This window comes from Balaenoptera ricei, chromosome 16 (genome assembly GCF_028023285.1).
Source record: "Balaenoptera ricei isolate mBalRic1 chromosome 16, mBalRic1.hap2, whole genome shotgun sequence".
NCBI lineage: Eukaryota > Metazoa > Chordata > Mammalia > Artiodactyla > Balaenopteridae > Balaenoptera > Balaenoptera ricei.
The window spans coordinates 12,146,713-12,169,525 of record NC_082654.1 but is presented as its reverse complement, the minus strand read 5'-3'; the positions used below and the strand labels follow the sequence as shown (position 1 = coordinate 12,169,525).

Here is a 22,813-nt window from a genome sequence, read left to right as displayed (position 1 = left end):
AAAATGTAGTATATACATGTGGTGGAATATTACTCAGCCTTAGAATGAAGTTCTGACACGTGCTACCACATGTATGAACCTTGAAAACATGTTAAGTGAAATAAGCCAGTCACAAAAGGACAAATATCGTGATTCCATTCATATGAAGTACCTAGAATAGACAAATTCGTAGAGTCAGAAAGCACTGTGGTCATTGCCAAGGGCTGGGGAGAGGCCGGTGGGGAGTTACTTTTTAATGGGTACGGAGTTTTGGTTTGGGATGATGAAGAAGTTCTAGGAATGGATAGTGGCGATGGTTGCACAATACTGTGAATGCACTTAAAACGCCACTGAGTTGCACACTTTAAAAATGGTTAGCCACCACCCCCCCCCACCGACCCCACCATCACCACTGCTCAAAATTAACCATGACATGGGTTTTTTGTTGTTTTAAATGTTTCATCTTTTATAATTTATAAAGTTAGTCTGATAAACTTAAGAATAGCAGGAAGAATTCTGGAGCACTCAAATTTTTTGATACTAACATACTGTGTATTTTCCTGTTCTATTAAAGGATATTTCCCTAAAAACAAAAGAAATCTTCACCAACCTGGCTCCATTTTCAGAAGTTTCGGATGATGGAGAAAAGCGAGTGCTCAATTATGAGGCACTAAAGCAAAGACGATTTCCACCAGCAACAGAAAACTTCCTCTACCATCTAGCAGCCGCGGAACAAATGCTGAAAATCTGATGGTGGGACAGAATGTATCACTGATAACTGATCTAAAGCCCTAGCACCATGATTATCCATTAACTGTGTAAAATACTGGAAATAACAAAGAAAATGTTATATTTTTAATGATTTATTTGAAAGCATTGCAATTTGACCTGAAAAAGCACTGAAACACATATGAAAACACTTCCGATTTCCTCCTATCTGATTAATTTCATGCCTACTCTCAATGTTTACAAAGTGCTGTAACCACCTATATATATAACATTATAAAACAGCCTGATGTCCTGGAGTAAGAGCAGAACAGCTCTGTCAAGTCCTCCTGCAAATCACAGCAAATCTGAAAGCCTTCATTATTATAAGTTCCAGTTTGTCTCAGTGTGTAACCACAAACTAATGGTTTATTTTCAGAAAGCTGCCTGAAATTTTGCTTTGTATTCTTCTAGGAAGAACTTTAATTCCTCATGAGGAACTCTACTTTCTGAGCCAAACTACTAAGTTTTCTGCAGAACCATCTAGAAGATCATTCAAAAGACCCTGCAGTTGCACTTTCTTGTAAAAGAAATTTTTTTTCCTTAGCCTTTGAACATTTTGCCTATAGTATGAGGGTTCTGCATAGATTTTATACTTGAGTAGACAACTTAATAATCCATATTTATACTGTTGCAGAGGCAATAAGCATTTGGCAAACTTAAGCCATTAGTACTCTTTAATTAACCCAGTTGCTAGCAGTATTCTTTTGAAAAAGATGCCAGTCCTTATGTAGTAGAGTAAAAGAAGAAAGCCCATTTGGAATATAAATGTCTCTATGGCTGAAACAGCAGCCTTATGTAATTGGTGAGAGAGTGTGAGAATTACCTTCTTGTAAAGGCCAAAACCAGAGAATGTCTTCAAACAACATCAGTAAAAATAATGTGGCCACGTATGAAGGTAACCGTTCTTTGTTTAGTTAGGTAACTTTTTCATAATTGGAGACCTAAAAATTGCAAAATAAGCATGGGGGTCTAAATTATGTTCTTCTTATATGTATTCATATTAGTTATGAAAGGTTATTTTTCACTCAGTACTGTTGCCCTTAGAAATCTTACCCAGAAAAATGTTTGCAAAAAAGCTTGTCTTTATTGGATCTTTCATTTATTCCTGGTGTTAGACATTTGTTAAGGAAAAAATTTTTTAAATAGCCCCTCCTTGGGTGGGGGCAGGGGAGGATTTGAAATGAGATGATGTTTACTGAGGCAAACAATTGAAAATTAAATCTGCACTTTATGAGAATGAATACTAACATCTCTTTTGCCCTCGTTTTTTTGTATTACTCTATTAGCTAATGGTCAAAGTTGTTAAAATGACAAATTTATGATACAGAAATAAAATGAAATATTTTGATACTCAACAGTTTTAGGCATATGAAAAATTGTGCCCTCTTTCTCTAATTCTCCCCACCCCAAACAAACAAAAGAAAAAACCCTTTTTTGTCAACTGCAAACCCACCGGGGAATTATCCAAAGACCGATCTGAAAGTGAGGCAGTCTGGCCCCTTCCACCACTGGCTCAGCCCTTCTCTCTCTGCCCGGCCCTCCTCCACCCCCCACTTCCTGGAGCTGACTGTGAGGTCCATGTGCCTTCTCTGAAAAGATGCTCTCACATTACTACTCAGTTATCTGTCAGTGGCTGAACCTCCACTTGGAGCCGTTACACATTTTGTTAAGTTTGTTTAGTATAAGCCTGTGGCTACGTGGAGCTGACTGATTGATAGATCACTTTTACTGATTTTGTCCTTTTAGGCTGTTGTGAAACATCTTTTACCCAATTTGGAGATAACCGTCATTGTGGCCTAGGGAAAACGGAAAGCCACAGGTGCATTCTTAGATGACCTGGGGCAGGGTGTGTTGGAAACAGCCCTCCATCCAGTACGCATACGTTTGGGTACCTACTCTACGCCGTGGACTGCGTATCCTGGGGCTTCCTTGGTGCCCAAGACAACAGTTCCTGCTCTCAAGGTGCACAGTCTGTGGGCACGTAGGTTCAGCAAACAGGGGATTGCATGCGGTGTGGCAAGTGCTAGGCATGATACGAGCGCTATGGGAGCACACTGGAAGGGCACCTAATTCAGTACTGTGAATCCTGGAAGGCTTCCTGGAGAAGAGTGATTGACATCCAAGTCGGACCTGAAGCACAGGGAGGAGTTAGCCCAGAACAGAGGGAACAGCCGGTGGGAAGGCCAGAGAAGAGAGACCACAGCACATCTGAGGAACTGGATGTCAGTCCAGAGTGAGGAGAGGGAGTGGCAAGAGATGAATAAGGTAAAGGCTCCTGCCTGCCACGGCGAGGAATTTGGACTTGATCCTGATGTGCTGGGAAGCCATTTAAGGCTTTTAAGCAGGTGTGCTTTAGAAGAGCGGGCTGGAGATGGACTGACGAGCGACACCAGCAGGGGATATGCTGTTGGGCTGGGCAGTGGATGCGGAGGGGTGAGTTCTAGAGACTTAGTAGACTCAGCCCAATGGTGCTGAATGGGGTAGGGCGATGGGGGAGTAAGGCTGAGGCCAGTGATCCTGTCTGACGAAACTGGTACGCGGTGGTGCCATTTCCCGAGGTTGGGAGGGAAAGATGGTCTCAAGTGGACATCCAGATGGCAAAGCGCAGGGGGCCGCTGGACGTGGGCCTGTTGGGCAGGGGAGAGCAAGCCCCACGACAGGCCTGCACAGGGGGCAGTGGCAGTATGAGCAGCATCTGGGGGGGCACAGATGACAGCAGTCTCAGCAGTGGAGGGCGGGGTGGAAACAGTGAGGGTAGAAAACTCTTTGAAAAAGTCTGGCTACAAAGGGAGGGTTTTGCTTTTTTCATGAAGCAGGTGACTCAAGCAGTTGAAATGCTACTGAGAAGGAACAGAGGGGGGGAGGCTGGAGCCAGAGGAGCAGTGGAGGCTGCAGAGCAAAGGCCCTGAAGAAACAGGAAGGGTCGGGCTCAAGCCCAGGACACAGCTGACTTTGCACGGAGGAGGGGAGGCCGGGCGTGTGTGGAGGTAGGTCAGCAGGTTTGGTGCCAGGAGGCCAATAGCCTTGGCTTTCACAGTGGAGGAGGAGACAGGGTCACCTGCCAGTGAGGAGAAAGAAGGAGCTGGGCAGCAGCTGGCAAAGATTTTAAGCAGCTGTCCAACAGGAGTAAGCTGAGAAGGGAAACAGGATTGCTTTGGGGGTTGGAGGCCTTCATTGGCTCCCCACATATACACCTCGAGATGGGCCATCAGTTTAATACCTGTGCCTTGGGCACATGGGCATTGGTGGACCTTTCTCCTTTGTTTTCCAATACTCAACTTTAGAAAAGTTTATTAGTTCACAGTATCCTTTCACAGGCTGACGAATAGAAAACTGAATCTTATATCACACATGCATCCCCTCAGCAACCCCGTGTGGTGGGTTAGACAGGACAGCCCCCGTTTCTCTCCTTCCACCCAAGTTTGTTTAACCCTAGGCACGGTCAGCCTCAAAACAGTCTTGGCATGTGTAATCGGAAGCCATCCTGTTGGCGCAGACACCTCTGGGGGTTCCAGGACACTTCTGGCAGGGCTGTCCAAACTGAAACCTTGGAGGAAGGTTTTCACGCAGGTACCAAACAAATTCACCTAAAACTCACCCCTACACCCCTCTGTTATAGAAGAGTTCTGTTTCTTCTGTTGCAGATTGAATTTCCTTTTCAAGCTCACTGCACTGTATCTAAAACACAAAGTTAAATTCTTAATATTCACATTAAGACGTTTTCTTGCCTTAGAAGCCAAGTTTAAAAATAAAACAACACAATTTCAGAAAGCATCTATTTCACATAACCTTTTCAGTGATGTCTAATCTATAACAAAAAGACATTAACCTAACTTCTTAAAAACTTTCTTATGGAAAATTTCAAATATAAACAAATGCTGTGGCCCATGTAATGTCCAAGGAGGTGCCCTGGGCAGGGGCCTGGCAGAATCCCTCCTTAGCCTTGGGCTCTCTCTGCAAACCACCCTAGGCAGGACAGGACCACCATTCAGCTACGTCATGCCCACCTTGGACCAACAAGGTATTTTAAAAGTCCAGCAAATGCCAAGACTTGCTTGGTGGGGTTTGGGGACAGGGGGGTGACAGCAACAAGCATTTGAAATGTGCAGCCAAGAAATGCTAGAAATCGATATCTACTACATCAGTAATGTCCTTGATACCAGCAACAAGGCTTTGCAGAGGTACTATGATCATCATCTGTCTTTAATAGAAACTAAGCCTCAGAGCGTTTAAGCAGATTGACCAGGGTCATGGAAGAGCTGGGAATCTGAGTGCAGGCAGTCCGCCGCACTATAGGTCATAATACACCCTGGTCTACAGAACAGCAGCCGCTAGCTGCACGTGAGCACGTAAGATTAAATTAAACTAGATTAAAAACTCAGTTCTTCAGTCACACTAGCCACGTTTCAAGTGCTCAACAGCCGGCTACACACATTGTGATTAAGCAGCTACATGTGATAAGCGACTACACACATTGGACAACACAGATATAAAACATTTCCCTCACTGCGGGAAGTTCCATTGGGTGGGGTGTCGCTACAGTATATTATGAGGTATTTAAAATATCTCAAAGGTTTATTTTTTAACGTCCCAGAAAAATGCTTCAGATATACAGTTAAGAAAAACAGAATCCAAAACTGTACAAGTGACCTGGGAGATGGGATTATGCATAAATAATGTTACTTTGTTGTATACTTTTGTAAATTTCGCAGATTTTTTTCGGAGAATAATTTATTTCACTCTGATAAGGAGGGGAAGAAAGAGTTACACATAGATTTTTAGAGGCAGTCGAAGGGGGACACTTACCCGCCCAATCTGTGGGAATATACTAAAAGAAACTGGCACCATCAGTCCCATGACAAGAATAGTACAAGAAAGCTTTAGGGTCCACAGTGACCATGGACACTGCAGGAAAAACTGGGTCCTGTAAGAGACAAGGTACCAGGGCTTTTTTTAGAGGCCGGCCCTCTGCTCGAATGGTGTCCAACTGTCTTGCCAGCAGCTGCAGGCCCGGACTTGGTTCCCACTTGCCCCACAAACAGGCGATACTAGCAGCTGCACCCACAGAGCGCTCACTACGCGTCAGGCCCGGGTCAAGTACTTCACACGCATTTGCTCATTAGATCCTCCCATGACCCTATGAGGTTTGTATTATCATCATCCCCTTCACACGAACAAGAGGCTGCAGCCACAGACCGTGTAAGTCCCTTGTCAAAAATCTCCAAATTCTTAAAAAGTGAGAGGTCAGATTCTAGAGCCTGTGCTCTCCCCTGGGCTACACTGACACGGATGTGACATTCTGACCATGACCTTTGAGAGTGTGGGAAGAAGGTGCAAGAAGCCCAGCCTGGGAGTCAGAGACCTGGGGTCCTGGGGTCCGGCTGGGGCTCGGCCACTGACAGACTGTGTGCTCCTGGGCAAGTCACTTTCCCCTTCTGAGCCTTGAGTTTTTTCAGATGCAAAATGAAAGGGTTGAGTCGGAAGAGCCACGGTGGTCACTCCAGCTTGGACACCGTCATGGCTGTGGGATGACATGAGGTCCTTCCGGGCACCCAAGGCCCACTGGGAAATGAGGGCCATCTCTCCTCACCAGGCAGCGGGTGCCATTGTGCAGGCCTCAGGGGACGAACCGCAGGACCCCAGCTTTTCCAGAAGCCCCCACTCTGAGGCCAGCCAGAGAGGTTCAGGAAGACCCCGACCCAACAGAAGTCCCCACACCCACCTAGCTGGATCGACCACGGGAAGTAACAGTTGGCTCTGCCCAGGACACTGCTACTTCCTGAAATGTGCTCCTCGTGTGGTCCTAGCAGGGACTTCCTAGCTCACCACCTGGACAGAGCAGACTGGTTCAGCACCAGGCAGGTGACCCCTCTTGGGCCAACAGAATCCTTCCTTGGGAGTTTGTGAACTGAGTGGAAGACATTCCCTGCCCCCAAACCCCCAGGGTTTGCTGTGTTTTTCTCTCTCATCAGGACACTGCAAGGATATGAGCTGGGAGGTGGCTGCAGTCACGTCCCTCAACATGAAGAAGCCAGTGTGTGGTGGGAGAGAAGGAAGACAACACCCACGAAGGAGAAGAGAGGACCGTCCTGCACCAGAGCTTCTGATCAGCTGCCACAGGCAACGTACCCCGACCGTACCCAATATCTAAACCAACACATCTCCCTTCTGCCCTAAGCTACTCACTGCAAGTGGGGCCTCTCATACTGGCTGATCCCAGGCTCTCCTCCTAACAGGCCATGTCTCGCTTCTCAAAAGGGATGGCAGTCTACTGATTCTGGGCCACTGAAGCTAATTTAACACATGCTTGGAATGAAGGGGGAAAAAGAGGCTTGAGCAATATTCATAGCATATCAGAGCTGGGAGAACCCGCAAGTCATCCACACTCATCAAGCAAGGAATCGAGCCTCAGCAGGTGCCGGGACATGCCCAAGGAGCAGACGTAACTGAGGACAGGGCCTGGGCGAGATTCCAGGTTTGTTGGAATTTGCACATCGGGATTTGCACATCTGCCCTAAATCAATCCTACTGTCTTAACTGTGATGAAGCGTGTTTAGAAGGAAGATAACCTGAAGCAACTTATTCCCACCTCTCCAACCAGGTTCAGTATTTGACAAGTTTTATACAATTTTGATTGTTAAAATGTTTATTCCTACCCGGGGAGATGAGCGTACCTCTTACCTTTTAAAAAAGTATGAGAAGACTTCAGGGATAAAAGCTGAGGTCCCAAACAGCACAACTCTGGATGTTGCCGTGTCTTTAATGGCCTAGTGGGAATGAAAAGCAAGCAGCTTCGCACGTGGAGTGAGACAGTTTCCAGGCATCTCGCAACTCATGACAGAGGCTGGCAAACAGCAGCTCTCCCTTCTCTCTTAGAAAAACAATGCACGTGCAAAGAAGTGAAGGCAGCGCCTGACGTGCGCACGTACAGAGGATGCCTGGGGTTGGTGCCAGAGGAACCGGAGATGGGATTTACCTCCCTGACTCCACAGTGATCTCCATCACTCCCACCAACCACCCCAACTAAAATACCAGGCCAAGCAAAGGCAGCTTACAGGCAAATCCCTACTTAGAAGCAGATGGCAGTCCGTTTGATGGAAATGCTGGACTTGCCACTGAGGACCCTTCCAGACCAGGACTCTGCCACTGGCCTTCCTCTCCCGAACAGGCCCCCCCCAGTTATTCCCACCCCTTCCAGTGGAGGAAGCCCGGCTCCGAGTGCACTGGTGTGGCATCACACCCACGTGCAACATGAATATGTCTTCCTGTATGCACCCATCTTTTGCTTGTGTAATTAACAATGTGCTATAAAATTTTATTTTGTGTAAACACGTATGTATATTTCCTACCATGTTGTCATCTTTTCTAGAATATACGTTACTCTCTATATTGAACATTTAAACATATGATTGTATGGGTTATATGCACAAAATCATGCGTACTCAAGAGCAATGTCAGAGACTTTCAAGGGAAATTTTTGACTATAGATGACACTTGCGTGCGAACTGCAGAACCCAAGCCCTGGACAAGACGCAGCTCCACACACAGCACCGCTCAGCGCAAGATGGACAGGCACGCTCCCCACCGCCCCCTCCCCTGAACTCTGTTCTGTGCACTTCTGTCCTCCCATGACCCCATGACCCCATGACCCTGTGACCCTGGGCTATAGCCCGCTGTCTGGGCTCCTCTGCTGTACCCAGCGTGCCTGTTCTCTGCTTAGGACACTAATGCTCAGCTCATCCGATCCTCTGCGGGAATGTCCTTCCCCCACGAGGACACAGGGCACCAAGAAAGGTGGCTTTTAAAATAAACTTTCAGGAATACAAGATAAAGTTGTTCGACTCCAGGAGGAGAAAAGGGGCTGCGGAGCAAGCTGTGTGTCGAGGCGAGGCCAGCCTCCCTCCAACTGTCTCGTGTGGAAGAGAAGACATTCCAAACCAGACACCGGTCATGAGGAGACACTGCAAGACGCGTGACAGCTTGCAACGGAGTAGCTGACAAGGCCAGGCCAAGGAAAAGAGCACGGACTAGGCTCCTGAAATCTGATCAAAGGTGCCCCATTACAATCAGATATTGCTGGTTACGCAGTTTCTGAAACTTTAGCCAAAGAAAATAAACCTTCTGGTGACAGGGAAGTGATAAAAGAATGCTTACGCACGGTCGCAGACACTTTATTCTTAAGAGAAAGATAAACATTTAAAAAAGAGCAGACCATCAAACATATCTTTTACCCTAAATTGGCCTTCATGCAAAAAAGGAAGTTTCTCTCGATGAGCTGGGCTAGGTAAGTGGGTAGCTAGCAGGGCCCGAGGCTGCCTCCCCGCCCACAGTCCCTGGAGAGGAGGGACGCTGACTGGTGAGGGTGTGGGTCTCCAGAGCCCAGCACAGCGCCCAGCAGGGAGGAGGTGCTGAGGAACAACTTGTGGATTAAACATTTGCTGTCACTCTTCTCTCCAGCTTTGTGAACAGTTCACAACAATACCTATGCCCTGCACTTAAATTTGAGTTGAAGAGAAATGCAAAGAAATTTCCACACGAAGAGTCGTACATAAATGGTCAGAGCGGCATCACATGTAATAGGCAAAAACTGGACACAATCCAAATATCTATTGCCTGGGGAGTAGACAAGCAAAACGTGGTACAGCCATACAATGGAACACTGCTCAGCAATAAAAAGCCACACACTATTGATGCCTTAAAAGTTGGACGGACCTCAAAAGTCAAAGAATCCAGACACAAAAATATTGTATGATTCACTTGTATGAAACTTCTAGAAAAGGTAAAACTATGATGATAGAAAGCAGATCAGGGGACTTCCCTGGTGTCACAGTGGTTAAGAATCTGCCTGCCAATGCAGGGGACACAGGTTCGAGCCCTGGTCCTGGAAGATCCCACATGCCATGCAGCAACTAAGCCCGTGCGCCACAACTACTGAGCCTGCACTCTAGAGCCCGTGAGCCACAACTACTGAAGCCCGCGTGCCTAGAGCCTGTGCTCCGCAACAAGAGAAGCCGCCGCAATGAGAAGCCCACGCACCACAACGAAGAGTAGCCCCCGCTCGCTGCAACTAGAGAAAGCCCGCATGCAGCAACGAAGACCCAACGCAGCCAAAAATAAATAAATAAATAAATTTAAAAGCAGATCAGTGTTTTCCTGGGGTTGGGGGTGGGAGGGGGAGTGACTGTACATGGGCACATGAAAAATTTTTAGGGTGATGAAAATGTTCTAAAATTGGACTGTGGTGATGGTTGCACAACTGTTTGAATTTACTAAAATTCATGAAACTGTACTCTTACAATGAATTTTATACTATGTAAATTCCTCCTCAATAAAGCTGTTTAAAGATGTCTCTTTAGGGTGATTCTTCTTTTGTTTTGAATTTTACTTTATTTATTTTTTATACAGCAGGTTCTTATTAGTTATCTATTTTATACATATTAGTGTATACATGTCAGTCCCAATCTCCCAATTCATCCCACCACTACCCTACCACCACCACTTTCCCCCCTTGGTGTCCATACGTTTGTGCTCTACATCTGTGTCTCTATTTCTGCCCTGCAAACCGGTTCATCTGTACCATTTTTCTAGATTCCACATATATGCGTTAACATACAATATTTGTTTTTCTCTTTCTGGCTTACTCTGTATGACAGTCTCCAACTCCATCCACATCTCTACAAATGACCCAATTTCATTCCTTTTTATGGCTGAGTAATATTCCACTGTATATATGTACCACATCTTCTTTATCCATTCGTCTCTTGATGGACATTTAGGTTGCTTCCATGTCCTGGCTATTGTAAATAGTGCTGCAATCAACACTGGGGTGCATGTGTCTTTTTGAATTATGGTTTTCTCTGGGTATATGCCCAGTAGTGGGATTGCTGGATCATATGGTAATTTTATTTTTAGTTTTTTAAGGAACCTCCATACTGTTCTCCATAGTGGCTGTATCAATTTACATTCCCACCAACAGTGCAAGAGGGTTCCCTTTTCTCCACACCCTCCCCAGCATTTGTTGTTTGTAGCCTGTAACTGATTTCTAATCTCATAGCATTGTGGCCGGAAAAGATGCTTGATATGATTTCAATTTTCTTAAATTTACCTAGGCTTGATTTGTGACCCAAGATGTGATCTATCCTGGAGAATGTTCCATGTGCACTTGAGAAGAAAGTGTAATCTGCTGTTTTTGGATGGAATGTCCTATAAATATCAATTAAATCTATCTGGTCTATTGTGTCATTTAAAGCTTGTGTTTCCTCATTAATTTTCTGTCTGAATGATCTGTCCATTGGTGTAAGTGAGGTGTTAAAGTCCCCCACTATTATTTTGTTACTGTCGATTTCCTCTTTTATAGCTGTTAGCAGTTGCCTTATGTATTGAGGTGCTCCTATGTTGGGTGCATATATAATTGTTATATCTTCTTCTTGGATTGATCCCTTGATCATTATGTAGTGTCCTTCCTTGTCTCTTGTAACATTCTTTATTTTAAATTCTATTTTATCTTATATGAGTACTGCTACTCCAGCTTTCTTTTGATTTCCATTTGCATGGAATATCTTTTTCCATCCCCTCACTTTCAGTCTGTATGTGTCCCTAGGTCTGAAGTGGGTCTCTTGTAGACAGCATATATATGGGTCTTTTTTTTGTATCCATTCAGCGAGCCTGTGTCTTTTGGTTGGAGCACTTAATCCATTCATATTTAAGGTAATTATCGATACGTATGTTCCTATTACCATTTTCTTAATTGTTATGGGTTTGTTTTTGTAGGTCCTTTTCTTCTCTTGTGTTTCCCACTTAGAGAATTTCCTTTAGCATTTGTTGTAGAGCTGGTTTGGTGGTGCTGAATTCTCTTAGCTTTTGCTTGTCCGTAAAGCTTTTGATTTCTTCGTCGAGTCTGAATGAGGTCCTTGCCGGGTAGCGTAATCTTGGTTGTAGGTTCTTCCCTTTCATCACTTTCAATATGTTGTGCCACTTCCTTCTGGCTTGTAGAGTTTCTGCTGAGAAATCAGCTGTTAACTTTATGGGAGTTCCCCTGTATGTTATTTGTCATTTTTCCCTTGTTGCTTTCAATAATTTTTCATTGTCTTTAATTTTTGTCAATTTGATTACTATGTGTCTCGGTGTTTTTCCTTGGGTTTCTCCTGCCTGGGAATCTCTGAGCTTCCTGGACTTGAGTGGCTATTTCCTTTCCCACGTTAGGGAAGTTTTCAACTATAATCTCTTCAAATATTTTCTCGGGTCCTTTCTCTCTCTCTTCTCCTTCTGGGACCCCTATCATGCGAATGTTGTTGTGTTTAATGTTGTCCCAGAGGTCTCTTAGGCTGTCTTCATTTCTTTTCATTCTTTTTTCTTTATTCTGTTCTGCAGCAGTGAATTCCACCATTCTGTCTTCCAGGTCACTTATCCATTCTCTGCCTCAGTTATTCTGCTATTGATTCCTTCTAGTGTATTTTTCATTTCAGTTATTGTATTGTTCACCTCTGCTTGTTTGTTCTCTAATTCTTCTAGGTGTTTGTTCTTTAATTCTTCTAGGTCTTTGTTAAACATTTCTTGCATCTTCTCGATCTTTGCCTCCATTCTTTTTCTGAGGTCCTGGATCATCCTCATTATCATTATTCTGAATTCGTTTTCTGGAAGGTTGCCTATCTCCACTTCGTTTAGTTGTTTTTCTGGGGTTTTGTCTTGCTCCTTCATCTGGTACCAAGTCCTCTGCCTTTTCATTTTGTCTATCTTTCTGTGAATGTTGTTTTCCTTCCACAGGCTGCAGAACTGTAGTTCTTCTTGCTTCTGCTGTCTGCCCTCTGGTGGACCGTTTAGGGTGGATTCTTAAACATAGAACCTTCATTTCCAAAACAAGGTATTTTATTTCTGGCAGCAATTTCTCTCCCGTTACTTGCAATTATGATGTCCCTGTTGTAATTCATTTAGAAAGGTGGCCACTATTTCCAGACCTGCTATTAGATGGGCTGGTGGGAATACTGTAGCATGTATCCAGTGGTTTACAATTCAGCTTTGTAAATCGGTGACAGGATTTAGAGTAACACGTTTCATGAGCCAAATAATGATGTATTTACCGATCGACTGAGAGGCCATCTTATCTGACCGCCTCTCCCACCAGCATTCTGGGCAGAAGGAGGTCAAGCTGGCTCAGGAAGCCCCCTTGAACGCAGACACTGTGAGAAGCCCAGCTACTCCCTTTGCTTTGTGAGCAACTGCCTCACGTTACAGTTCTTCAGCTAAAGTCACTTCACAGAGATCAAAAAAGATCTCACTTCCTGAAAGGTTTTTTTTTTTTTTTAAGTCTATACCCAAAATGAAACCATAGACTACTGCAGGTTCTTTGAGCTGAATGCAGACAGAAGCTACTGTGTTGGACTGAGCAAAAGAATAAACTATTTAACAATAAGAAGTCTTAGAAATGGAGGCCTTTTAGAGGAGTTTTAGGTCAGAGCATTGGATTTCCTCAGGCCATTCTTGACAGCAGACTGGTCCTTAAAGATGAAGACTCTAAGAAAATCCACTGGGAGGTGGACGTGGAGGGCTTCTCTTAAACCCAGATACAGTGTCCACTGACTTCCCCGAGTACAGAGCAGGCTGGGAGGGCAGATGCTGAGCTTGGAGGACAAGATCTCACCTTCAGACAGGGGCCAAACGTTTGGCGGACGTCCATCTGTGACCCATCTTAGGGGTCAGTTTGGCTGGGATGTAGTTCCCAGGTATTTAATCAAACACAACCGAGGTGTCGCTGTGGGGGTGTTTTGTAGATGTGATTAACATCTACAATCAGTTGACTTTAGGTAAAGGAGGTTGATTACCCTCCATAGGGTGGATAGACCTCATCCAATCAGTTGGAAAGCCTTCAGAGCAAAATCTGAGGTTTCCCAAAGAAGAAATTCTGCCTCAAGACCACAGCATCAGCTCCTGACTTTCCAGCTTTCAGGCCTGCCCTACACATTCCCAGTGCAAAAAGTGCACAAGCCAATTATTTAAAATAAATGTCTTAATATATATATAGATAAGTGATAGATAGGCAGATATCCTATTGGTTCTGTTTCTCTGGAGAACCCAGACTAATGCATCACCTTTTAAACATCAGGGTGGGGCTTCCTCAGTGGCGCAGTGGTTAAGAATCTGCCTGCCAACGCAGGGGACACGGGTTTGAGCCCTGGTCCGGGAAGATCCCACATGCTGCAGAGCAACTAAGCCTGTATGCCACAACTACTGAGCCTGAGCTCTGGAGCCTGCGAGCCACAACTACTGAGCCCTCGTGCCACAGCTACTGAGGCCCACGCACATAGAGCCCGTGCTCCACAACAAGAGAAGCCACCACAATGAGAAGCCCGCGCACCACAGAGAAAAGCAGCCCCCGCTCACCACAACTAGAGAAAGTCTGCGCGCAGCAACAAAGACCCAATGCAGCCAAAAATAAAAAATAAATAAAATAAATAAATTTGTAAAAAGGAAAAGATCTTACTGCAGAGAACAGATTAAAAAATTTTTTAAATTAAAAAAATAAACATCAGGGTACAAAATGTAAACTCTCTCTCTCAGCCTCATAAGAAAAGACAGATAAGAAAAGGTTGAAGGGAGACATGAATTTGTTACCAGCTCTCAAACAGGCAATTCAATTCTTTGCCCAAAAGGCAAGCAGCTTACAGCTCCATCTTGTGAGTCCCCCTACCTTTGTCCCAGCTTTTCTGGAATAGCCTATGACACTGCCTTCCTTGTCCATGACCTCAATCCCTCGCAGGGGCTCCAAACTTCTCGATGCAACCACATTCAGTCCACTGAGTTGGGCTGTGGATGTAAAGAAGAAAACATACAACAGAGAGGTAAGTGTCAGTCCAATAAAGCAACATCTTTTCCAGTGTCACGCCTGTTTCTTTGATAGTTGCACTTCCTGATTCTCGGGTGGTACTGGGCCAACCAAGCTCTCCTCTGGGCTGTGGGGTAGGGTCAGAACTGCTGGGCTCTCAGTCTTGGATCCTGACCACAAACCAGCACCAGGTTCTGACACCCCTGACAGGATTTCCGGAGAAACCCTGGGGTCCTTGAAGTATGCCTACCTGCTTTGCTGAAGCTGGTTTTTTGGGGTTTTTTTAATGTTTCTTTGGCCGCGCCACGTGGAAGGTGGGATCTTAGTTCCCTGACCAGGGATCGAACCTGTGCCCCCTGCAGTGGAAGCGCAGTCTTAACCACTGGACCACCGGGGAAGTCCCTACTGAAGCTGGTTTGACGAAGTTTCCGTAACATAATTTCCCAAAGTTTACCACTGACATAATTCTGCTAACTCTTCAAGCTGCTATGATTCCCAAACCCAAATGTGGAGCGTGAACTAGTGAACTTGCAGGCTGGCAAACTTAAAACAGTTGGTTAATATCTCTGTCACTCCCTTGGAGTCAGACCACTGGGTTGGAATCCCCTAGACCACCACTTTCTCCCTGTGAAACCCCAGAAAAGTTCCCTAACCTCCCCTTGACTCAGTCTCCTCATCTGTAAATGGGAATAATAATATTACCTACCCCTAAGTTGTTGTCAAGATTAAACGAAATAATACATGGATAGGGCTTATACAGAGTCTTTCAAATGTAATTTGTGTTTCCAGGTTTGTGTTCACCCTTGGACAACTAAAGGGGTATCTACAGAGACAAGTGTCACTTCCCAAACCAAAGACCTAATTTGGGCCTGGGGGCACCGGCAAGATGCAAACAGCGGCCCTCATCAGCCACAGGGACTTGGGTATCCCTGAAGATGGAGGGAGGCTCCCTGCTTACCGAGAATGACGACAGGAATGACGTTTCTGCTCAAAATGCTATTCAGTGAAAATCTTACTTGGAGCAAACGAGGGAATAACTAGAAAATAAGAGAGAAAAATCATTACTGCATGGGACCAGCAGAGAGCTAGTGTCAACTTACTTCCTGTTACAGGTCAGACCCCTGCAAGTGCTCTCCGTGTATTTCTTGTTTTAATTCCTGCAACACTGACGTGTTCTCCCTGATCATCAGAGGAACTCTTGGAGACTTAAGAGAGGCTAAAGAACTTGTCCAGAGTCACTAAGCCATTAAGAATTTGAGCCAAGATGTGAACCCAGGCTTACCGGACTCTGAAATCTAAATCTTCTCCCATTTGTGTCCTGACATCTAAAGCAATACACAATTTGTGTAACATGTTTATAAACATGAATAAATTTTTTTTTTTTTTTTTGGCCGTGCCGCGCTACATGTGGGACCTTAGTTTCCTGACCAGGAATCGAACCCACAGCTCCTGCAGTGGAAGCACAGAGTCTTAACCACTGGACCGCCAGGGAAGTCCCCTGAATTAATTTGTTTTTAAAGATAACAGTACTGAGTCCATGCCTAGAAACCTGGAAAATAATCACACAATTTTGGGGTGATAGGATTACAGATGACTTTTATTTTCTTCTTTATGTCTTAATCACACTTTCTAAATTAAATTAGAAGGTAAAATTTTCATTCTGAGGAATAAAAAAGATTTGACAGATTTTTAAAATACATACTCCAAAAAAGGTGGAAGAAGCAATCACTCCTGCTCCTAGTAATATACTCTCATGGGGGCGACGATCCTAGGGAAAAACAAAAGTTCATATTTAGCAAATACCAGAGTTTTACCCAGGAAAGATAATTAAAACAAACACACAAAATCGCCAAAAGAAACAATATGAAATTGCATACCCTGTGGGCCTCATAATACTCACATAACTTGCATTTCCATTGACAATGTTGAAGACTGTACTGTAGGTGTAGAAGGAAACCTGCAGGAAGGCAGAGGCTAACGTGTCACATTTTGGTTTCAAGCACAAAAAAATTCAATAATTATGAAATAGAGTTGCTACCTGAGGTAAAATCATGGACTTTAGACTTTTTACTGGAAGCACTGACAGAAATACCTGTAAAGAAAATAAAGCAGATACAGACTACTATATATATTATAAAGTAAACAGATAAACAACAAGGACCTACTGTGTAGCACAGGGAACTAGATTCAATATCCTGTAATAACCTACAATGGAAAAGAATCTGAAAAAAGAATAGATATATATGTATAACTGAATCACTTTGCTGTAAACCTGAAACATTGTAAATCAACTATACTCCAATTAAAAAAATAAATAGAAAATAAAGCAGAGTTGTGAGTGTCTGGGGGGAGGGAGGGCTTGTGGAGCAAAGAACTTCCCCAGGGAGATGCAGACCTGAGACCCCAGGAGCAGGGAAAGTAGAGGAAGGTGAGATGCAGGGGGCTAGTGGGCAGTGGACAGGTGATGTTGGATGGGCACCCACGGGCACTGAGAGCCCCTGGGTGTTTCACAGTGGTCCCCATCTCCAGGCAATTGAGCAGGGCAGCTAAGAAGCAGCACCTACAGGGGCAGAGGGGTGCTGTCACTTGGTGAGAGCACCTCATGAGAGCCAAGGTGGACGGCCTCACTGGGGGCGATTCCGGTTTCCAGGGGAGGGCCTGAATGAAGGGGAGGGCTTGCGGAGAGAAGGTGACAGCCAGTGACATGGGCTTGTGCCAGGGAGCACGTCTTAACTCATCAATCTGCTCCATAGTGCTTTGCACACGCTAGGTGTTCAAAGAAAGGATTACCTTATGACACTGTGGACCCTCAAGAGGCCCTGTGCCTGGGGGGGGATACGTGGGAGTGGGGTGGGGAGTGGACAAGGGTCGGAGGTGCAGGGTCCTAACCATCTATCAGGCAGTCACGGGACAGAGGTCCAGAGCTGGAGGACACCAGCCACTGAGCTTAGGAGATGGGTGGACATCTTCCTAAACCCCCAGCTTCAGAGCGGTGAGCGGCAGCTTACTCACCATGGGCGCCGTGAAAGGCAGGAGAGCTGGCAAAAAAGACAAGAGGGTCAGTGACAGCAGAGCGGGTGGAAAACCAGCCACCTAAAAAGCTCTTCTCAGGCCGAATGAAGGCACGGATGCCAAAGGGTACTTTTTACATATGCTTTTTTGTTCCTAATAAAAATAATAGCTGTGCATGCGGCAGAACTTTAAATCAGCACAGCAGTTAGATCTGACCAGGCTCCTGCTCAGTGACGGTAAGTGGTCACTTGTTCCAAGTCCTTGTTCACCCTTCCACATGAATTCAATACATCTGTGACACTGTGACTTATAATAAGACATGTATACTTGCTCTTCCTCTCTGTTCCTGGCACACAGCCTAAAACCCTTGAAATGTCCTAGGTGAGAAGGGCGATAAAGGTGAAAGGAGTGTCTCTTATTCTTCATAACAAGCCCCTTTCAACCACACCTGAGATAATGTCAATGCAGTGACCTTGGGAAAGCACCTAAGGAAGGGGGCTGGTTGCCAGGGGGACCAACCACTTGACTAGAGGGAGGCAAGGTTTTCTAAAGGTTACAAACCACTCTGAAAATTAGAATCAACTCACCTGCAGGTCGAAAAGGACCAGGGATCAGCTTGCTATTGTCAGGATGCACTGTTGACTTCAGAAGGGTAAACACAAAGGTGAGTCTGATGTGTGGTTTTGTTATCTTAGGCTAAAAATTAGGACAGGGCTGAAACTTACGAGACTTCTCTTCCAAGCTTCTTGTACCTAAAAAGAGAAAAACCAAGCAATAGCTTTTAAAGGTGGCTTAGCAGCCAGAATATCTCCTCTACAGTCTCATTTCTGGTGCCACCTTTGCTCCACCTTTCAGAGACTGGAGGGCAAACTGTTCTCTACCACACGGACCGAACAAATCAAAACAAGTGAATCAAATGAATCAAACAAATGAACTGACAGGAAGCAAAGAGAAGATCCACATGAAAATGACCAAAACATTAAAAAGCCCGAAGTCTCTAACCTGGGAGAGTCCAACACCTAACTCGTCCCTCGGGTGAGTCCCCGAATGCCGCCAGCCTCCCCTGGCTCAGAGCAGAGTGGCCTGTGTGCAGACCACACCATTAGCCAAGTCACTTGTAACAGAGCCAGGCTGTGAGCTCAGAGGCCCCAACAAGTTCTTAGAAAAACCAAGTTAAATGTGTGAGCTTTCCGCAGGCTGCGTGGAGCGACTGATGTCTGCGGCCTCCGGAAAGCCCCGTACACTGCAAGGTAGATAACAAACACTTGGTTTGAGTCTTTGGGCAGGACTATCACCTCACTGCCTCTAGTAGGAAGTAGCTTCTGACTCTGGAGGCCTGCCTGCGTTCTGGAATTTGCCATGGGGCTCCAGGAATCAGCTACAGAGAATCCTCACAACAGATACTGCAACTGCAAATATCTGTTGCACAGGAGGAACCCTATACCTTTTCTTCTTAATACCAGCTCCTAACACTAGTAACTAATATTAATCTGGTTTACGAGAAGGACTCCTACCTACATTTAAAAAGCTAACCCAACTGGGCAGTGTTTACAATGGCAAAATCCCACCTGATTTCACACTATGCAAGTAAAATCACCTAAAGGCAACCCTACTCAGCCTTGAGCCAGGCACACCTGGGAACAAGAGCCATACCGTTTTGTCCTCCAAGTCACTTCTGGATGCATCTTCATGTGTTAACAATAGCTGCCTTGATTTTTCTATTTTTTCCTATAATCAGAGATAAGGAAATCAAGCAATGATCTCAACATTGTTCAGATTTATCCACAGATTTAAGCAGCACATGCTCACTCACACCTGATTTTAATTTTAAAGCAACGTGTAGCTAAGGCTCTGTACCCCCTGAGTTTCCATTAGATAGTCCTGTGTGTCATTCAGATTCAGACCACCCAGGTTCTTTTTTTTTTTTTTTTAATTTTTATTTATTTATTTTTTGGCCACACCTTGCGGTACGTGGGATCTTAGTTCCCCAACCAGGGACTGAACCCCCACCCCCTGCATTGGAAGCTTGGAGTCTTAACCACTGGACCACCAGGGAAGTCCCCCACCCTGCTTCTGAGACAGCTCCAGCGGCTTACCCCACTGTTGCTGCCACCTGCCCCATCCCCTCCACCAGTTCCTCTCCGACTGTCACCATCCTCCTGGCTACACAGGTCAGAAACCTGGAAGTCCCTTCTCTCTCTCTCATACCCACATCTAATCAGTTTAGTCTTATTTTCTCTCTTCTTTTTTACTTAATCTGAGAAAAAAAATTAAATAAGGAAATTTAAAAAATGATTACATACAATCCCCTCACCCAGAATTAACAACTGTGAACATTCAGTTATATTTGTTTCCAATTTTTTCCCCCAAAAGATCCATCACCCCCAGTCTCAATTTCCTCCCCATTCTATCAGAGGTAACCACTATTATGAATTCAAGGTATAAACTTCCAGCCCATTGTTTATATCTGTACATACATGAATACATGTATCCATAAAACAAATACGTAGTTTCGATTTTTTATGTTGTAATTTGCATAAATGCTGTACTATATGCATCTTGCGTTCTTTACAAAACATCATGGATACCATGTTTTTCCATTTAAGATCACACATATCATATGTTTCCACTTCATATCATAGGTTGATCACCAGATCATCATTTTTAACAGCTGATCAGTATTCCACTGCATGAATATACTACATTATACTTCTCTATTTCCCTACTGACGGGCATTCAGCTTGTTTCTTGTTTTTCTCTATTATAAACAAGACTATACGGAACACTTGAGCACAAGGACAGGAGCATCCCTGTGGATCTGGCCCCGAGGATCATTGCTGGTGACAGGGTCTCTCCTCCTCTCCATCCCTCAGCCACACCTGGTTCAAACTCTCATCTTTCACTCAGACCGCTGAGCCATCCATCCCCTGAACTGCTCACAGTCTGGTCCCTTCTGGTTACTCACCACATGGCTAGGTACAAACCCCCCTCGTCTGAATGACACACAAGGACCTTCAAGAAGTGCCTGGTTCACCTGAATTAAAATAAAAGCCCCAGTAGGATTTCCGTGGCAGTCCAGTGGATAAGACTCTGCGCTTCCACTGCAGGGGACACAGGTTCGATCCCTGGTCAGGGAACTAAGATCCCACATGCTGTGCAGCACGGCAGAAAAAACAAAAAACAAAAAACCCTAGTAACTGGGTGACCTGGCCCACCTGGCCCACCCTCCCCCATTTCGCTTACAGTCCGCTCTTCCTGACATTTCCTCCCTGGCCCTCCCTCCCTCCCTGCCTTCTCTAAACAACCTCCCCCAATTCCTTGCTATACCTTGCCCTTAGAACCCTAGGTCAAGGTCTGCAACTAGCTTTGCCAGTCTGTCCTCCATTACCAGGGAGGTTTGTTTGGATCCCCTTTGTTACTACCTGTTAAATAGATGTCTGCTTTTATGTACCACCCTTCCAATCCAACAAGCTCATTCGCAAGGAATAAAAACATGATAATATATATGGATTCTGTTATCTCAACTGCTTTCAAAAGGGACACACAGTCTTCACGTTTCAGAATAAAATGTGAAATTCACTATCTCTGAAAACAAGAAAATACTTACAACTGAAACGACCAAATTTGTAGGATCCAATAATTCTGTCCACTGAAGAAATCTTTGAATAAAAGACTTAAGAGGGGCAAGAGCACCAGAGAGGTTAATGGCAGCAGAAAAACCAAGATACACGATAATAATAACAGTTAACATTATTTTTGAGAAACTAATAGGGCCTTCTTCTTGCAGCATCTCCTGGAATCCTCACAACATCCCCATCTTACAGATGAGGAAACTGAGGCTTCCAAGGACTCATGAATGGATTCAAGGAAACCCAACCAGGAAATGACCCAATGGCCTGTGCTCTTAACCACTCCAATATCAAAGTGCTCTTGAGGGTTAAAAGCCCAGACTTTGGGGTCAAATGGGCCTATGTTGACACCCCATATATGACCTTGAAGCACTACCTAGAAAGGTCTCAGAATCTGTTTCTTCACCCTCCTGTGGTGGTTATAAGGCTTAACTCTAGTCATAACGAGTTAGACATAAAGACACCCCAGTGAAGGCTCAATAAAGGCAGTTCACATATGGAGAAAGCAGGCACGGTTTGCTCCCAAAAGTCCCCAAATTTTGCAGTGGTTTCAGCTTTGAGGTCTGGCTCTGCCAGGACACCTGGAGTACCCTGTCCTTCCTCAACATCCCCACCTAAGTGAACCAGGCTAGGCTCTACTTTAGGTAAAGGCTGAAAGAGAACACTCTATAACTGTGCTGTCCAATTAGCCACATGTGGCCAGGCTAAATTGAGAGTGCTGTATGTGTAAAAACATACACGGGATTTCGAAGACTTCCTACAGAAAAGGATGTTAAAAAAAAAAAAAAAAAAGGATGTAAAATATCTCATTCATAATTTTCTATATCGACTACATGTTGAAATATTAATATTTATATCTTTTGGGCTAAATGCAATATATTATTAAAATTTAAATTTTAAAAGCCATGTTTTTTAACGTGGATACTAGAAAATCTGGAATTACCTATGCGGCTCCCATCCTGTCCCTACTGGACAGCGCCGCCCAGCCCCACTCTGAGATGGGGCCCAGGTTACTTTCCGGCCATGGCGGCTTCCCGCCGCCCCGAGTCTCACTGTCCGGTGGCTGAGCCTACAGACTCAGGGAAGCTGGGCCCTCCTGGGAGGACCTGTTCCTCTCCAACCTGATGCTCAGCAACAGCTTAGGCAGCGGAAGGCAGACCCCTGAGTGGTGGGGAGTGACTCCTCAGTTCGTGCGGTCTGCAGGGGGATACTGTGCGACCCTCGCTAGCAAGACCTGCGGCAGAGGCCACGCACGGTAACAGCCATGGCCGTCGGCATCCGGCAAGCTTGGGTTTCCTTCGTCCCCTCCCGGGGTCTGAGATGGGAAGGCGGGTGCTGCGACCACGTGGCCTGCCCAAGGTCACCGCGGCCAGCTGCGACTCCACGCCGCGCGGCCCACGCCCTCCCCGTCCCCAGACGCGCCAGGCCCGGGCCGTACTTGGCGTTCGGTGATCCAGAAGCGCACGTTGGGCTCCATGCGGGCTGCGGCGCCGCTGCACCCTAGGAGCCGCCCGGCCCCCGCGCTTATTCCTCCTGCTGCTCCTCTTCCTGAGACCTACGAGGATCTGCCGGGAAAGGCCGCGACCGCCCGGCCCGGCGTGGAGGA

At 45.4% G+C, this 22,813-nt stretch overlaps 2 protein-coding genes across 6 annotated transcripts in view; one reads left to right on the top strand and one right to left on the bottom strand.

The window, feature by feature from the left end:
- The window catches only part of DENND10 (DENN domain containing 10), an 18,288-nt gene extending 16,191 nt beyond the window's left edge, over positions 1-2,097 (top strand). For both annotated transcript variants that reach the window (XM_059900620.1, XM_059900622.1), the window contains one exon: positions 554-2,097. In XM_059900620.1, coding sequence (XP_059756603.1) covers positions 554-730 — 177 coding nt within the window. In that variant the 3' untranslated portion in view covers positions 731-2,097. The remainder of the gene's footprint in view (positions 1-553) is intronic.
- Positions 1-22,813, bottom strand: part of SFXN4 (sideroflexin 4) — a 24,044-nt gene extending 1,231 nt beyond the window's left edge. The window contains exons 1-14 of one of the 4 annotated variants that reach the window (XM_059900627.1): positions 22,646-22,813; positions 21,186-21,251; positions 19,232-19,306; positions 18,304-18,330; positions 18,166-18,220; positions 17,579-17,604; positions 16,605-16,658; positions 16,467-16,523; positions 16,269-16,334; positions 15,525-15,603; positions 14,432-14,547; positions 7,429-7,514; positions 5,554-5,671; positions 4,022-4,425 (exon numbers count right to left, since the gene is read on the bottom strand). In XM_059900627.1, coding sequence (XP_059756610.1) covers positions 4,348-4,425; positions 5,554-5,671; positions 7,429-7,514; positions 14,432-14,547; positions 15,525-15,603; positions 16,269-16,334; positions 16,467-16,523; positions 16,605-16,658; positions 17,579-17,604; positions 18,166-18,220; positions 18,304-18,330; positions 19,232-19,306; positions 21,186-21,251; positions 22,646-22,684 — 942 coding nt within the window. In that variant the 5' untranslated portion in view covers positions 22,685-22,813 and the 3' untranslated portion in view covers positions 4,022-4,347. Of the gene's footprint in view, positions 1-4,021; positions 4,426-5,553; positions 5,672-7,428; positions 7,515-14,431; positions 14,548-15,524; positions 15,604-16,268; positions 16,335-16,466; positions 16,524-16,604; positions 16,659-17,578; positions 17,605-18,165; positions 18,221-18,303; positions 18,331-19,231; positions 19,307-21,185; positions 21,834-22,645 lie in introns of those variants that run through there. The other 3 variants (XM_059900626.1, XM_059900625.1, XM_059900624.1) reach the window with 3 other exon arrangements.